The 17,351-nt window shown below is 37.6% G+C and overlaps 2 protein-coding genes across 2 annotated transcripts; both read left to right on the forward strand.

Annotated features, from left to right (window-relative positions):
• The first annotated feature begins 2,374 nt into the window (after positions 1–2,374).
• Positions 2,375–5,668, forward strand: LOC142345408 (apolipoprotein D-like). The gene is made up of 4 exons (XM_075397458.1): positions 2,375–2,797; positions 3,114–3,217; positions 3,848–3,974; positions 5,410–5,668. The coding sequence occupies exons 1-4, from the start codon at positions 2,557–2,559 to the stop codon at positions 5,529–5,531; spliced, it is 594 nt and encodes a 197-aa protein (XP_075253573.1). The 5' UTR covers positions 2,375–2,556; the 3' UTR covers positions 5,532–5,668.
• An 817-nt stretch (positions 5,669–6,485) lies between these two features.
• On the forward strand, positions 6,486–7,358 carry LOC142346237 (uncharacterized). Its single transcript, XM_075398751.1, has one exon. It carries the CDS (start codon positions 6,486–6,488, stop codon positions 7,356–7,358), a length of 873 nt encoding a protein of 290 aa, XP_075254866.1.
• The last annotated feature ends 9,993 nt before the right edge of the window (positions 7,359–17,351 follow it).

The following is a 17,351-nucleotide window of genomic DNA, read 5'->3' on the forward strand; positions in this document are numbered from 1 at the left end:
ATTTGTTGAAACCATTTTATCATGTGTCATTGTTGCGCCATTAGTTTTCGTGGCTCAATCTGTATATTGACATGATTTTTGATTACTCTAAAACCACAGGCTTCAGATAGTAATTTTGATCAATCATGACATCAATGATTTAGTCAAAATTGCATTTTTTTGTTTTTATTTGGTTGATAGTTATTCCAGGACTTTCCCTGCTGTTTATTAATGTCTCAAATGGTTCACATGGTTTTGCCAGTGGATTATACAACTGTGTGATTTTATTTTGATCTTTAAAGGCTATTCAACTCATTTGTTCTACCAAACCACCGTACAGAGCATGTTGCCGGAAAAACCTTGAAGCAAAACTCAGACAATTTTGTCCCGTTGATAATGTAAGCTACAAAATAAAATATCTTTCGTTCACAGCTTTTTATTTCTGAAACATTTTTTACGGCAACGAAAGACTCAAATGTGAAGGGTTTCATTGAATGCACGTAATGTCGAGCCGCTGTTTCTCTAATGATTTGTGGGTTTGTTTTGTATTGTCTAGGTGAATTATAAAATCGATAGACTAAAACGTTCTCGCTGAAAACTAGTCAGTCTGAAAACCAATTAATTTGGAATCGGAAGTCCCCATGCACTTTGATTTTAAATGATGCAGAGACGCTCACTTTTATCTCCAATCATAAGGCAATTTTCCATAATAAACCTCTCCCGTTCTTTTTCCAACTACTGTTTTTCGGAATATTTAAGTAGTTCTCTGATCGGGGTCAATTTTTCAAGTAGAAAACTTCCAGTTGAGTACATAAGGAGAGTGTGCTCTCGGACACAAACAATATTTTGATGTGGTCTATAATCTGAACGAAGGATTTATAAATAACTGTTGACAATTTGCCTCGTCTGAATCAACCCTATTTAGTCATAGGGGGTAGTGGTAACAATTTGACTAACAGTTTAACAAAAAACTGGAGAAGATGACAATGGCCAACGAAAGGTTTTATGAGATTGTTCTTCTCAGGGACATTAAACTCTAAAAAGGTTAAGATTATTATACCTCAACCGTGTTCAGGTAATCGGTAGTTCAGGTGAATTTCAGGTGTAAAAGCACCCGAAAAACACTTGAACTGCTTTTCAGGATAATTTTCACCTGAACAAGTTTAGGTTTTTATGGCATTAGCAGTGGAACTACATAAAATTTTCTGGAAATAAATATAAATTAAAACACAACAAAAAACAAATTCTAGAAACCACAAAACTAACAAATTCTAATTTTTTTTAAAATACCTAAACCAGAAAAACTACCTAAATTTTTCAGGTTCATTTTTATTGTGATTTTCATGCAAGTTCAGGTAAAACTTCAGGCAGTGATGCCTGAATTTTTCTGGTAAAGTTCAGGTATATTTCAGGTAAGTTCAGGTGTTGTTCAGGTGGGATCAATTTGCCTGAACAATTCAAGTAATTTCAGGTTTTTTTCCAGGTAAATTTACATGAAATTTATTTAGAATGTACTTTCAAATTAGAAATTCAAACTTAAACTGGATTTCATGGAACTTTATCACCAATTTCATTTTTTTCTGTCCAAATAGTGAGCGATCTTAAAACGTTTGTTCTTTTTTCATTTTCGTCACATTTTTCAACCAATTTGCGTTTGCAAACTATATCTTCCCAGGTTGAGGTCCAGACCCAAATTTTCGTCTGATCAGACTTTTCGGACTGAAATTATCTCTGATCAGACTTTCCAGTAGGAAACTCACCCTGATCAGACTTTCCAGACACAAAAGGTCTCTGATCAGACTTTTCAGACCGAAAGTTTTCTGATCAGACCATCTTCAGACCATGGTCCAGACCATTGCCCAGACCTTAATCAGACTATGATCAGACTCAAGGGCGCTCGAAAACGGTTCTGATCAGACTCAAGGGCGCTCTTAAAAGTCTGATCAGAGAAAGATTTTACTTATTCGCCAAAATTTTTGATGCCTAAATTATTCCACACTTTTAAATCGCCGTTTCGATTTTAATTTGACATAAAAATTAATTCAAAAATTGATTAAAAAATCTTTACGAAAGTACAGTAGTCTTCTCCCGTAATGTCTGCGTGCTTTCACACTCCCAGTAGACATTAGTTTCATCCTAATATTGTAAAATGATGGATATGTTTTTAAAACTAAGTTATGTCATAACTCACAAGTTATTATTGAACTTTCATAACCTTTTATATATGCTGACCTCTAAGTAAGAAATTAAATAAATCATATAATCAAAAACAAATTGACCTAGTAAAAGAATTTGTGAGCTGAATGTCGAGTTTAAATATGAGGCAAGCAAGTTCAAGCACGACAAAAGATCAAATGGGGTTAAATCAACATTTTATTCTGAAACAACTTTTCAATTCAAATTCTACAAATGCAAACTATGCAACATTAGTTATAAATCACAACAACACACAATCAACAATTACTTGTTTCTGATTTAATCTGAACAACAGTTAATATAAAAACAGTACTTTTTCCGAATTCAACGCCAACTGATTTCAATCTATTTTCTTTCAGTCGCAGAAACGAAACTTTCAAAATGAATACTTCAACCATTATAGCATTTGTGTCTGTATTGAGTGTAGCCCTTAGTGTCCCTGGTCTTTTGCCCAAGTGGTCCTACTCTGACTCACCCTGTCCCTCCTTCTCAGCCATGGGCAACTTCTCCCTAGACAGATTCCTGGGCAAATGGCACGAGATACAGAGATACCCTAACCCAATGGAAGTCGGGTGCTCATGTGTCGTGTCTGACTATCAAGTCACTAGCCAGGACCAGAAAGGTAAAGAAAAGTGTTAAATGTTTCAAATAGTATTTTATTTAAAAGTTTTAAGTTAAAATAATTACTGATCATATCACTATTACAAGATTATGCTCAAGTGAAAGAAAACGAGAAAAAATTTAATCGTAGTTATAGCCAATATTATCCGGCTCATATCAATTATCATTATTAAATCAAATATTGGGCAAAGATTTTTCACTGCTACGGAAAGTGAAGTTAATAATTGAACTAACAGATGTATATTGTAAAAACCAAACATATAAACTATCAGTCTAAAGCTAAACAGCTGTTGAAACTGTACTTTATTGTGATTTAGGAAGCTATATCAAGATTAACATGACTTATATACAATCAGAAGAAGACAAAAACAGTGCTCTAAATGGACTCTACCTCAATGGAGACAACAAGGCTGAATTCGAGGTAAACTTTTACACCTTTAATCTTCAATTGTTTATTAACAGATTGAGATTTTAAATAATTAATATGATAATAAGCCGAAGAAGTAAACAGAACATTAATACTTTGCAGAAATGATGTTTTATTTGATTTATAATTTTTTCAACTTAAACACTTGGTTATTGCAATTGTTGGATCCCTGGTTAGTTTGTTTCGAATCCCCAAATTACCAAAATAAGATCCTTCTAATCAAAATGAACTGTGAACAGACATATGTGACCACGATTTAAAAGTACGAAGAATTATTAATTTAATTAAACAATGAATCTACATCAAGTTCTATTGAATTTTACAGGTCGCTTAACTTTAATTTCCATTGGTAATTGAGATTTTTTTCAAGTCACTTTAAAAATTAAAAAACTTTTGGCGGACGACCTTTTAATGAAAACTGTAATAAAATACATGGGTCGATTGGGGAGTTCGAATTTGCACGTGAAATCATAAAAAAAACTACCAAAGCTTTAACAAAATTGTGAATTTTTGCGCTTTTATCTGATCCAGAAATTTATTTAATTATATTTGTGAAATTTAAACTAATTGCAACTTTTCCAGTTAAAAAACAATCTTTAACAATGAAAGTTGATGTAATTTTAGTTCATGCCTCATTTCTCGACAAAAGCGAATGTGTTTTTCCTGGACACGGACTATGAGACTTACGCTCTGCAGTATGGATGTCAGAGAATATTCCCATATGGTCTACTCGAATCTGCTTTCATTCTTTGTGAGTATAGTTTTAACTGACGTTTGTGTTCAACCATCACTCTAGTTGAATTACTCATGAGCTCATTTTACAATGGCGAAAATCTGCAGTGCCAGAAGTTAAATTGCTAGAAGTTCCTACTTAGGCAGAAGTTGATTTCCGTTGAATTTCGTCACTTAAAAACCTTCGCGTATCGTGTTTTAAGCATGGTTAAGTGACTCTGCAGAAGTCACATCGAAATTTTGACTTAATATCTCGAACCGCTTTCTGGATAAACGCTAGCAGTTCTCAATGACTTCAAGCAGAGCAACTTAATCATAACATGAAATAATTACAAAAAAATAGTGATGTGTAAAAACAATCAATTGAAAATTTTCTCATCTCAAAAACATTAGCAAACAATAGAATACAAATGATAGATTTGATCGGGAAAATTTACTCATATTTGTCACCGTTGTCATTGATTACGCTTTTAATTAACCACGTGACAATTATAGATAAGTCATCAAGGAAATCCATATTTGTTGACAATTACATAAAAGGTCCTCGAACTAATAATTGCGGATTAGGAGGACAAAATGCATCTGCAACTAGCTTTGTCAAAAAGATGGATCTTGGGAATATTAGATAGCAAAAACTGAAGATCTATTCGGTTTAGCTCCAACCCCCCCCCCCCCCCCTCCCACCCACCTTAGTGAGCTTATTTTTAAGCCCACCAGGTGCAGGTCCTATTTTCTTACACAGTAACGTGCTATATAACAACATATGACGGGGGGGGGGGCGTAAAAACACTGGGGGAACAGAATAGATCCTTAAAAAGACATTCAATAATAGAATTTTAGGTTTATTGATGTGTTGGTCAGTGTTGTCCACGAAAGCCCGAAACTGTACCTTTTGCAAAGTATTGAGTACATATCAGAATTATTATTTTTTTCAGCAATCTCGGGCGGATTTCTCTCAAACAGCCGGCGAGTGGTCGGTTTCAGTAATGTCCAGCTGATGTTTAGAGATGCTAGCATTTAGGGGGGGGGGGGGGGGGGGGGTGGGCTTGAGCGGAGTGGGGGAGGGAGTTCACTGGGGCTGTAAAAGTTTTAAGATTAAAAACAGTCCTTTTCACTATTAAATTGTCTCCTAAAAACACAGTTTTGGTGAATCGCATTCTTAGGCTCTAGTAAGCCGAAAGGCTCTAAGAGAATTGAATGCCCTCTGCTAAAGGAAAAATGGATCAGACAAAAACTCGGTCACACGAAAAGTCGCATAAACGAGAAACAGGAGTAATATAATTGCCAAAAATATCGTTTGAGAGCATATCATCGTTTTTCGTGCAATTGAAACTTCAAGTTATATATCTTAAGCACATAAATCTGCCAAAAAAATGTTTTCTTTCACATACAATCATCTCCTTATTCAATTCTAGTTGGTAATTGAGTAAATCCTGTTGCTTTTCATAATTCAGCTCGAACTGAGACGTTGCCTGCTGACTTGGTGACAGAACTGAAACAAAAGATAGCAGATCTCGGATCAGACATCTCCAAGTTTGAAGAACCACAGCATGTCGGATGTCCTACTCCTCAGTAGCCACATCAATTACAGACTTAACAAATAAATAAATCATGGCATTTTATGACAAACTTCTTTTTCATATCGCTCATTTCACTAATTTCTTAAAAGTTGAAAAATAATTAGTTTAATTAAATAAACATCTGAAAGTGAAATTTTTTGCACTTTAACAGCGTTTAGTGGAAACAAATGAGATCAGATGATGACTTTGATGATATCGGATCAGTTGATTGAAACAAAGTTGAAATGTCACTTTTGGCGACTGGAGATTAGAGGGAAAAAATTTCACGCGACAGAAAATCTGAATATATTATAACACAAACAGCACTATTGAGACGTTAGGTCTTAAAGTGTTGACAAAAGTGAAGAGTAATAGGTTTCATGCGAAACAAAGCGAGAAGGATTTGACCGGCACTTCGATTTCTCGACCCGAACGGGCCTAGCATGCAGTGCTCGCAAATTCCTATTATTACTTTAGCGTTTTTGTTGGTACCTGCCATCAAAGAGAAATGGCGCATTTGCCTTTATACCCTTGAGCCAATTTGAATCAGACAGCCAAAAAATTAAAATTAACTGAACAATGTTTTAGACGCATGAGGATATGAGACTTGTCGGCACAAAAATATGAACTACAAGATCAATTCAACGGTCAAAAGACCAAAGAAATGTAAGATAAAAGCAACGAAAAGTTGAATAATTAAACGGCCGAAGTTGTTGAATAGTTAAAAAGGTGTGTAACAGTTGTCTATGTAAATGCAAAGCTGTCTTTGACAAAGATTCTTCAGCACAAGCTGGTTTTATGACAGTAATTAGATTTAGCTGGCGTATTTGGTAATAAATAATTTTCAGCTCAAGAAACAAGAATTCAAAAACTGAGCTCTGCCACAAAATTTGATGCTTTGCTGGCAAACCAATAAAGAGATATTCTTCGCTCTCTAGTTTAACAGAACAAAACTTGAAAGTTTGAACGCGATGCCGAGAAGACAAAAGAAACCAAGGGATCCAATGAAGCCAGCACCATGCCTTGGCGTGGTCCGGCTTGACTATGACTACCCCCCAGCTAAGGGCGACATCGACAGTCCGGACAGTTTTGGATACGACGTCTACTACAGGGCTGTGCCCGGGCTAACTTTTGAGATGTGTCAAGAGGGCAAATTAGAGGGCGAGGTCAAAGACCGCTACTTTGAAACAATTGATTGGCTGATCAATGAAAAGAAAGTACAGTGCATCACTGGCGATTGCGGATTCATGGCGTATTATCAAAAGCTAACCCTTGAAGAGGTGAATAAAAAGTCCTCGGTTCCGATTGCTATGAGTGCACTTATGCAGATACCGGCCATTATAACAGGACTAAGTTCAAAAGAGGGCATCATAATCATGACCGCAAATGAGGAGAACTTCCTCAGCATGCAAGATGCCTTTAAAGAGGAGTTTGGAGTCGATATCTTGGAACCTCGACTGCACATTGTAGGATGCGATGGAGTTGATGGATTCGAAGCTGTAGCTCTCGGGGAAAAAGTGGACGTTGAGAAAGTCCAGCCTGGCATCGTCAAGTTAGTTCGGGAAAAGTTGATAGAGTTCCCAGATACTAAGGCCATTCTTCTGGAATGTACGGAGTTGCCACCGTATGCGAATGCGATCCGTGAGGAGTCTGGGCTTCCAGTGTTTGATGCAATCACGTGTTGCAATTTCTTCGTCGATGCATTCCAGGAAGAGGACATGTATGGGAAGCAAGGGTGGCAGGAGGAATGGGATGGGGAGCAGGAAGACTACACATTTGGGGACAATGTGCCAGAAGACCAGAAGGATGATTTGGTCAATCAACCTGCTGAAACTGATGACTAGTGAGACGGGAATTGATGAGAATCGATACCTAACACAGCCAATATTTCGGACTAAATTTTTACAATAAAAGATTTCCGGATCTTTTCCGTTTGTGCCCCCCCAGCTTAGGGGATGCATATTATTTGCGCCCCCAGACGCATGTGCCATATTTTTACATACGTTTTTACCATGTAATGGCACGTGCTTTGTAACTGGGGAGCGGTGGAGGGGGGCACAAAAGGAAAAGATCCAAATTTCCAGTCACACTAAATTGATTTGTACAGCTAAAAATTTATGCATTAACATAAAGTTATAGAACTTGCTCCATTAACGCTTAGTTACTTTTGTTAATTTCAAAAATGTGTTATCGAAGAGGAAATAATAGAACTTGTTACGGCTATTAACTGACTACGTTTCCAAAATAACTTTGCGGGCTCGTAAATCTTTTAGGTCCCGAACCTTCGGATCAAAAAATCAATAAAATATTATTTCAAACTCTTGTCTCGGTTGCAACTTGAAACTCGTTGAATAATACTTTTATTGAAATCGTATTCAGATTTAACTAAGTAATCCACTAATTGGATGATAACAATGAAACTGATTCTTATGGCAATCTGAACAACTTATTAATTTACAACTCGGAACAATGTTTTTATTATAAGTAAAGAACAACATAAATGTTAACAATTTGGTTTTTGCATTATCAAACATTTTTCAATTCCAGAAAATCACGTTATTTAAATGGAAAATACCCAGAATAACAATAGCATAACCAATTAAGTCATAAAGGGCGATTAAACATACCTAAAAATTTGAATAATCTTTATAAAGTTGAACAAAATTATTAAAGTCAATTTGTTTGAGACAATAAAGAGGCAAATAATAAAACTTGGAACAATTGACCTTGAATTGTTAGCATTCAAGCTCAATAGAATGAAATAAGAATAAACAAAATTAGCTTCTTTGCTAAATACTTCAAAATTGTGCTGAATTTTGAGATTTTCGCATACGCGTTTTTCTCAATAATTTTTGTAGGAATTTGGTCAATCCAATGGTACTGTTGTACAGCTCGTAGCAAAAAAGATCAAATCCCCCATATGTTACTATCTCCGACCTCACCTTCAAGATCAAATTTCACTTTGAAAAAAGGGTAAGTGCATCATATGTAAAGAAACAGCCTAAAAATGACAACTAACATAATATATAATCGGCTGGAGACTACTGATAAATGATAAACACCTAATTGTACACTGGTCGGGACAACCATTCGAATAACATAATGAAACAAGTTCTGACCGCAACATAGCCTGCCCAGTTTTTGGTCATTTTCCAAAAACAACATTATTTGCCGTCAGTATTGACCGATATAAGTTTTATTCATGGTCGTTTGTAAGATCCCATTGAAGTTTTTATCAAACCTGCTCTTACTCTCTGATCATCACTTCTGCAGACTTCCTCAACTCTACCCAAAGGCCAATTGAAAGGATGGGTGTTTTCGTCGGTTATCCCAACAAGATCTCCTTTCTTGATCTCTTCTTGTTGCTCCTTCGCCCATTTGTTCCTTTGTGGCAAGCTAGGACGATACTCGTACATCCATCTATTCCAAACTGCAACTAGGATACAATGTTGGTCACGAAAAAGCTTCCTGTAGCTGACTCGTGTTCCAGAAAGCAATGCATTTGGCCAATTCATGTTAACTTCACCAATTAGGAAGGTATATCGGAAACGTCACTGCTAACGTCAGTAAGTAGACGGTTGTTTAGAAGTTGTTCCACTATGCATAATACCGTTCCCAACCTGTCTCCTTTCGGAGTTTGGTTTTCCAAGACAATAAACAGCGCTTTTTTGCAGGATCGTATCAATCTTTCCCAAACTCCACCAAAGTGAGGCACCGCTCTTGGATTGAAAGACCACTTGATGCCCGACTCGGATAACTTGACTGTGATTTTATCCCTTTGAAGCTCGGCAAAGCACTCCTTGAAAGCTGGCGCTGCTTCAACAAAATTCGTATCGTTATCCGATATAATTATCTTTGGCTGATCTCGTCCTGCAAAGAATCGATGGACCGCATCAATACATGAAGCTGTGTCCAAACTGCCAACTAACACTAAATGGACTGCTCGTACACTTAGGCATGTAAACAGGCATATCCATTTCTTTGCTTTCCGTCGAACCATCCTTACTTCGAAAGGTCCTAAATAATCAACACCTGTGTTCGTAAACGTGTTCGTACATTGTTCGTATCTCTGTCGATCGGAAGATCGCTCATTTGTGTTGGCTTGATGCTTGGAAACAATTGACACTGCACGCAATTGGGTTTAACTGATCGGAGGGCATTTTGTTACCCAAATATCCAAAACTTCTTTTGGACTGCGTTTCTAATGTACTCGACACACTCATTGTGAAAGACATTGTGCTGATAATTCAAGTACAGCTGAACTGCTCTGTGCTTGCTGGGTAAAATTAAATGATGTTTTGTTTTATATGGCAAATTTGCCTAACGGAGTTGCCCATTTGCTCTCAACATCCCGTTAGAGTCGATGAAGGGTATCAATGAGACGATCTTACTGTTTGGCGAAATCGCTTTGCAAGACAAAAGCAGTTTTCTTTCTAATGCGTAGCTTTCCATCTGGACAATTTCCCAGATGACATCTTCAGCCTCATTTAACAACTCGTAAAATGGTCTTGATTTATGTTTTCAAGACCAAACCCACCAAACCGTTCTGCGCAATTGGTTGAACTGGCTGAAGTTTTCCCAATTCAAGATATTTTGACTATCAACCTTAGCGATGAAAACATTAACGTCCATGTGTTGCTCAACTGGGTGCTGGTTGTCTTCTTCTAAAACGATTGGTTGTTTGAGCCACTCGGGGCTTGAATCCAGTTACTTCGCGCAACATCGTGAAAACTATTTCCTCTTGTACCTAAATCGGCTGGATTCTTCACACCATCAATACAATGCCATTCGTCGACTGTTGACGTGTCCAGTATTTTTGCAACACGATTGGCTACAAAAGTGGGTTACTTGACGTTGCTTGACCTTATCCAATGAATTACTGTTCTGGAATCTGACCACATAAACATTTACATTTTGTGAAAATGAAGAGAGTGCTCTTTGATGATAGCATCCTTCAGTCTGTTTCCAGTGACTGCTGCAATTAATTCAAGTTTCGGAATTGTGTGATGTTTCACTGGAGCTACTCGTGCTTTGCCCATGGTGAACGAAACTTTTTGTTCTGCTTTTCTGGTTTCTGTCAAGGTAAGCTACAGCACAGAAAGCATCTTCAGAGGCGTCACCAAAAACAATCACTTCATTTGTGACGTTTTCATTGCTTGTTTGATACCATCTGCTCACTTCAAAAGCTTCACCAACATTCAAATCATTAATTCAATCTGCAAATTGGATGTTCAGATTTTCGTCAGTGAAAGAGTCCCATTGTTGTCCTTTCGTTTGCCATAATCCTTTCAAAATGATTCTTCCTCTGATGACAAACGTGGTTGGGTATCTTAATGGGTCAAAAAAACTCGAAACAACTCATAGAACCTTGCGCTGTGTCCATCTGCTTTCCGGCTCAAACTCCATACCTCAACAAACTTTCAGTGTGTCGGAGACATTAATCCACTCGAGACCAAGTATTGTCAAGATTTTACCATGAACTTCGTTTCGTTCGAAGTTCGTCGCCCATTTTGTGAGCCTAAAACAGCTTTTTGACAAGAGTTCTGTTAACTACAATTTGATAACTACTGCTGTTGTTTTCACTTTTCAGGGAATCTAGCAAGTCATCCATATAAAAATAATGTGAAGCGATTCGACTCGAACGCTCGAATACAGATGAATTATCCAGAACGCATCGTTGATGGGCAAAATTTGCACACGTTGCAGATGACTTAGCTCCAAAAATGTGCCGATTTAATTGATAGGTAACAAGTTGGTCGTTTTTGAAAACCAAAAAAATCGCAAAAATTTTTGGTCTTCAGGCTTGACCTCAACTTGAAGAAACATTTCTTCGATATCTGCTGTCATCGCAAACTTGTTTTCTCGGAATCTTGACAGAATGCACATCAAAGTCGCATACATGTCAAGTACTGCTAAGAGCATTTCTCTAAGCGCGTAACCACGAAACTTACTTGCTACATTGCAAACCCTCCTGACTTTATCTGGTTTGAAAGGATTTAATACTGGACGGTGTGAAAGATACCACAAAAGATCGTCGCGAGTTGAAGCAAGTTCGTCAGAAGATAGGATAGAAACATATCTTCTTCGCAAATGGAACGCTATTGTTTCACTGTAATTTGTTTTGAATGGTGGTTCGTTGTCAAGTCGTCGTTTAGTCCTCAAAGTTGTCCAGTGCTGACCTAAAGTTGTTCAAAAAAGCTGATTTGTTTTCGTTCGACAGCAAACCGAATTCGTAGCGATCTCCGTTGAAATTTACCGTGGAGTTCAGGATTTCAGTCGCCAGCTTATCTTTTCTGTTCCTTTTGTCAGCAACAACCGAAGTGCCGAATGACTCCATATCGCACCATTTTTTGACAACTTCTGCTAATTTGATGTCATCTTCATTCGCAACACTTCAAGCTGCATCATTTAAACGGATTTCACTCACTGAAAGTGGTCCACTAATCGTCCGAACCAGTAGATGGTTGACTGCCCAAGCTTTGTTTTCTCTGCCATTCTTGTACTCCAGTGGTCGAATCATCTCGTAGACGTTTTGAACCAAAATGATTGTCACTTTCTTGAGATCAATTTTTTAAAAAAATCCCACGCATTCCAGATACGGGTATTTCAGCTTCATTTCTTGGACGTTGTACACGCTTCTGTCAACTTTTAGGTTTTTCTGACGGTTAACCGTGAGTTGCTTTCCTTTACTTTTAAGGCTGTTAGCCGGCCCAATCGTAACTTGCACTTTCTGACATGAAGTGCTTTGAGTACCATGGGTTCCGGTCTCATTTAAAGAGACTGTTTCACCGTCTAACTGGAGTCTGTCCAAAAGATCTTTGTCAACCCACGTCTGAGTTGAACTCCTTTCACATGCGGCAAGAGTGTCTTCAAACTGTCCGTCTTGACCGAAATTTCTCACGCGTGCGACATTCATGAGACCTCTTACTTACTCTGAATTACTGGTCAGGTTCTTGTTTTCTGACTTCACATAGACTGATGAAACGTCAGATTTCATTCTGCAATGCAAGATTCTGTTGTGAGTCTTCCCACAGTTGTCAATTCAACATTTCTTTTTTTCTTGGACAATCCTCTGCTGCGTGACTATCGGACAAATAAGCAAAGCACAATCTCTTTTCGTTTGCAACGTTGTATCGATCTTGCTTTTCCATATTCTTGATTTTCTCCCAATTCCAAATTCGATGATCGCGGTTAAATTTTGAATCAATTCTATCTTTATCAGTGTATGAACTCAAAGCTGACTCCCCTGAGTTCGGATTTTTCCTAAAATCAAACCTTTTTCCAAATTTGGAGGACGGAGCATCCAATTTGTAAAGTGGAAGACCACTGCTCATAAGTCGTTCATGTATTTGAGATTCTTCCTGTAGCCATTCAGTGAATTGAATCGGACTTGGTGCGCTCATTACCAGAGCCTGCAATTCAATAAACGCAAACCATTTTTGTTTGGTGTTAAAAGGCAACTTACTGTTAGCTATGTCAAGGTTGATGGGTGAAAACAAATTGTTTGAATATCCAAACAGCTTTAAAATAATTACAATCGATGAAACTGTGTCAGCAAATTCAACGAGCAAAGCCAAATCATTGAACCTGTTTGGACTGAACTTCTGTATTTTGGCCGACTGAGACAAGACAATGTGATGAGGTTGACCAAATTTTTCATTTGCATGGTGTTCCATGCATGATCATACGTAGCAAAAGGTAGCCCATTTCATTGACTGATCGTTTAGCCTTTCCAACTAAAAGAGTTTTCAAGTGACTCATCTTTTCGTCCTTGCTGATGTTACTACTGTCAACTGTAGCCAAAAACATCCACTCCCTTGTGGCCAATCCAAAGGGTTGCATCAAATTCTCTGAGCTTCAACTTGGGCAAGCTTCTCTGACTGTTTGCTCTAGGTGCGATATTAAATGTAGGAATTTTGAATGAAGAGGACAACTGTGCGCCATCAACATTTCTACTTTTATCGTGTCGGTTAAAATCGCGAAGACCTCGAATAGGCGTGCTTTCAACTTTGGTATCGTACTGCAACGGATTTCCGTAATCTTCGTCGGAACTGCATTGCATACTCCACTAACTGCTAGACATAGTTCTTATGTGTTTTTGCGGACAAATACAAGTCTTCCCGTGGCAAAGAAACTCGCATGTTCTGTGCATACTCCTTTCAACTCGTTCGATTTAAGGCTTCTTGCTGCTTTTGAGCGCTGTTCAACTTTGGACTCCGACTCTGAAGAGGGTTTCGATAAGAGAGAAGTCTCAAGATTAGCTTCTAGCATTTTGATCTGCAATTTCCATTCAAGTTGTCTCTTTTGCTCGTCATGATCTTGTCGCTTTCGTTCAAACTCCAATTCAAGCTTCTTTATCTCAATTTCGGCCTTCTTTTTTGCCCTTTCCGGCCTTTGTTTCATTCGCTGTTTACGCCAGTTTACCCAGTTTGCGTTCCGTTTGTCAAGAAACTCCTCTTCAAGAGATCGATTGATTGGCATTGAAACCGAAGAAACTGACTCTCGACTGTTTTCAACGTTGTTTCCACTGTCCTTAATTAGAACAGTTTGCACACCACTATCTAGCAGAAGGGTGTTCGTTAGTGTTGGGCTCTTTGGCGTGTCTTCAGTTGTTATGGTGAAGGCTGAAAATGATACAACTTCAAAAGAAACTCTTCTCTTTTTGGACTTGATTGATGCCTCTTGTGACATTCGCTGATCCAAAATTTTGAAGATATCTGACAGAATATCTTGCAGCACGTTCAAAGAGTTATCAACAATATTTTTAGCATTCTCTCGTTTACTTGAGGTACACCATTGCTGGTGGAACATGCGCATTTTTTCACAAAAAGGAATTTCTACTGCAAAATACGAGGGGATTTGATAGTTCAATCTCAAAATCCGAACATTTTCTTGTGTTACTATTTTTTGGATTTTTGGATTGCATCATAAATGGGTTTCAATTTGTGATTGAAATAATCCACAAGATCATTTCTTCTCTTGATGTACTAATTGTTAGGAACCTTTATCGTCAGCGGGTTTGATGAAGCACCTGTGGTTGAACAGCTCGGGAAATCGGTGGCTTTGTTCTCATCTTTTTTCGTCTGCTTGAATATCTTCTCCGTAAACTATCTTCTTTACTTCTTTTCGGTGCCCGGGTCGAATAAGGACCTATAATTTGTAAGAACTGCTATCTGAATACGTTTCCATAATAACTCTAGGCCGCTGGCTTAGAATCAGCATAAAATCAGCAGAATCATTAAACATCAGCTTAATCGGTTACAATTTGCTTTTTGGATTATCAAACATTATCAAATTCTAAAAAAACACGTTATATGAATAGAAAAAAAACCACAAATAACATTAGCATAACCATTCAAGGCAAATAGGGTGATTAAACATACCTAAAAATTTGAATAATCTTTATAAAGTTGAACAAAATTAAAAAGTCAAGTTGTTTGAGACGATAAGGAGGCAAATGGTAAATGTCAAACGCCGGAAACTGACATTGAAAACTTGGAAGAATTGACCATGACATTTTAGCACTCACGAAGCTCAATAGAATGAAAAAAAGAATAAACAAAATTAGCTTCGAAGCTAAACGCTTCAAAATTTTGCTTAATTTTGAGATTTTTGCATACGCGTTCTTCTAAAATTTTTCTGTCGAAATTTGGTCAATCCAATGGTACTGTTGTACAGCTTATCGCAAACAAAGGTCAAACCCCTTATGTTGCTGTCTCCAACTTCACCTTCAAGTTCAGATTTCACTTTGAAAAAAGGGTTAGTGCATCATATGTAAAGAAACAGCCTAAAAATGACAACTAACATAATATCTAATCGGCTGGAGACTACTGATAAATGATAAACACCTAATTGTACACTGGTCGGGACAACCATTAGAATAACATAATGAAACAAGTTCTGACCGCAACATAGCCTGCCCAGTTTTTGGTCGCCTTCCAAAAACAACATTATTTGCCGTCAGTATTGACCGATATAAGTTTTATTAATGGTCGTTTGTAAGATCCCATTGAAGTTTTTATCAAAACTGCTCTTACTCTCTGATCATCACTTCTGCAGACCTCCCCAACTCTACCCAAAGGACAATTGAAGGGATGGGTGTTTTTGTCGGTTATCCCAACAAGATCTCCTTTCTTGATCTCTTCTAGTTGCTACTTCGCCCAATTGTTCCTTTGTTGCAAGCTAGGACGATACTCGGACATCCATCGTACATAGTGTATCATATGTAAAGAAACAGCACATTTCGGAAAAATGACAACTAAATTATTATCTAATCGACTGGAGGCTACTGATAAATGATTAGCACCTAATTGTACAGTGATCGGGACAAAAATTAGGGTACGATAATGAAACAAGTTCTGACCGGAACAGAACTGAAAAAATTGAAAAAAATTGCCGTTAAACATATGATATGGTCTCTCAAGGATGACAGGTTGTTTCTTGGAATCAATTCTGACAGCTGCTCAAAGTTTACTTATTCTCCACGATAAGCAAAACACGGTTCTCCACGGTTACTTTTTCTCCACAGTCAAATAGCGCATAGTGAAAGAGTAAGGTGATAATTTTGGGGTTTTAAAATGAAGCAAGAGTAGGGGGTAATGGGGGTAAAAGGATGCAAGAGTATGGCTCAATGGGGTGTAACACGATGCTAGAGTAAGGGTAATGGGGGAGGGGAACGTCGCAAGAATAGGGGTAATTGTTTAAGACGTCGCAAGAGTAGGTGGTAAGGTGGGTTAAAACGTCGCAAGAGTAGGGGTTAATGAGGGGTAAAACGATGGAACAGTAGTTGGGTTAGGAGGAGGGGGTGTAAAAACGTCATTCTACCGGTACGCAAACCATAAGATAGTTCAACTTTTCTGCGTCTCTTAGGCATATGGTCCTGCTTTGCTTACTACTTTCATTTGTTTTTTATGACCTTTTTTGACTCTTTATTATTCAATGTGCCTGGAGTCAGTGAAATGACTTTAATCAGGTCTGAAAAATCATATAAGACCTTATTTAACTAAAACTGGAAAGCAATTGTGGCTTTTTGGACTTTTTGTAGTGCTTACCGACCTATGCACATTAATTGTGTTCAGAATGAACCATTAAAACGATCACTATTTACTTTTTTTTGATACGGGTATTTCAAATACCTTGTCAAAGGTAAAGTTGATGTGAAATTTTCTGCTTAGGCGCGAGAAAAATTGTTGGAAGACAAGAAAATGTTTGACCAAAATTATTAATAATAAATTACCTACTTGTTACTTTTAGTAATTGTTACTTGTTTTTTTCCGTTCTGCTGTAGAAGGATATTTTAAAGGATTAGAAAACTAACAAAAGTGACCATTTACAATGTTAATTTTGAAAAACTAAAGTCTGAATTTTTTGTCTAAAATCAATGCCACCATGTCTCCAATGATAAAAAATGATAGCAAAACTTATATCCCTGAACAGAACGTAAGCCGAGCGTTATCATAAGATCTATTTGGGCATTGTGGGGGACAATTTCTGCAGGCTACGCAAAACGCAAGATCAACTTTTCCGCGTCATTTAGGAGTGGTATAAAATCTAAAAATCTTAAAATCTTTTTGGGTGATAAAATCCAAAAATTCCCCCTATTCCCCTTGTTACCCCTAATCTTACATTTTTTTAGTGGGGCTTACTTTGTGGGGGTTAAAATCTGAAAGCTTTCCGCATTACACCCAATACCCCCTTAATCTTACAGGCGGTTTTACCCGCCCATAAACAACTACCCCCTACTGATACAGCAGTTTGGGTGGTAATCAGGCGGTAATTTCGACACGGGTTTTGAAATGAAGTAAACACAGGAACCAACTAGAATGATCATGTAAACG

This window comes from Convolutriloba macropyga, chromosome 9 (assembly GCF_964194025.1).
Source record: "Convolutriloba macropyga chromosome 9, txConMacr16.3, whole genome shotgun sequence".
Classification (NCBI taxonomy): Eukaryota; Metazoa; Xenacoelomorpha; order Acoela; family Convolutidae; genus Convolutriloba; species Convolutriloba macropyga.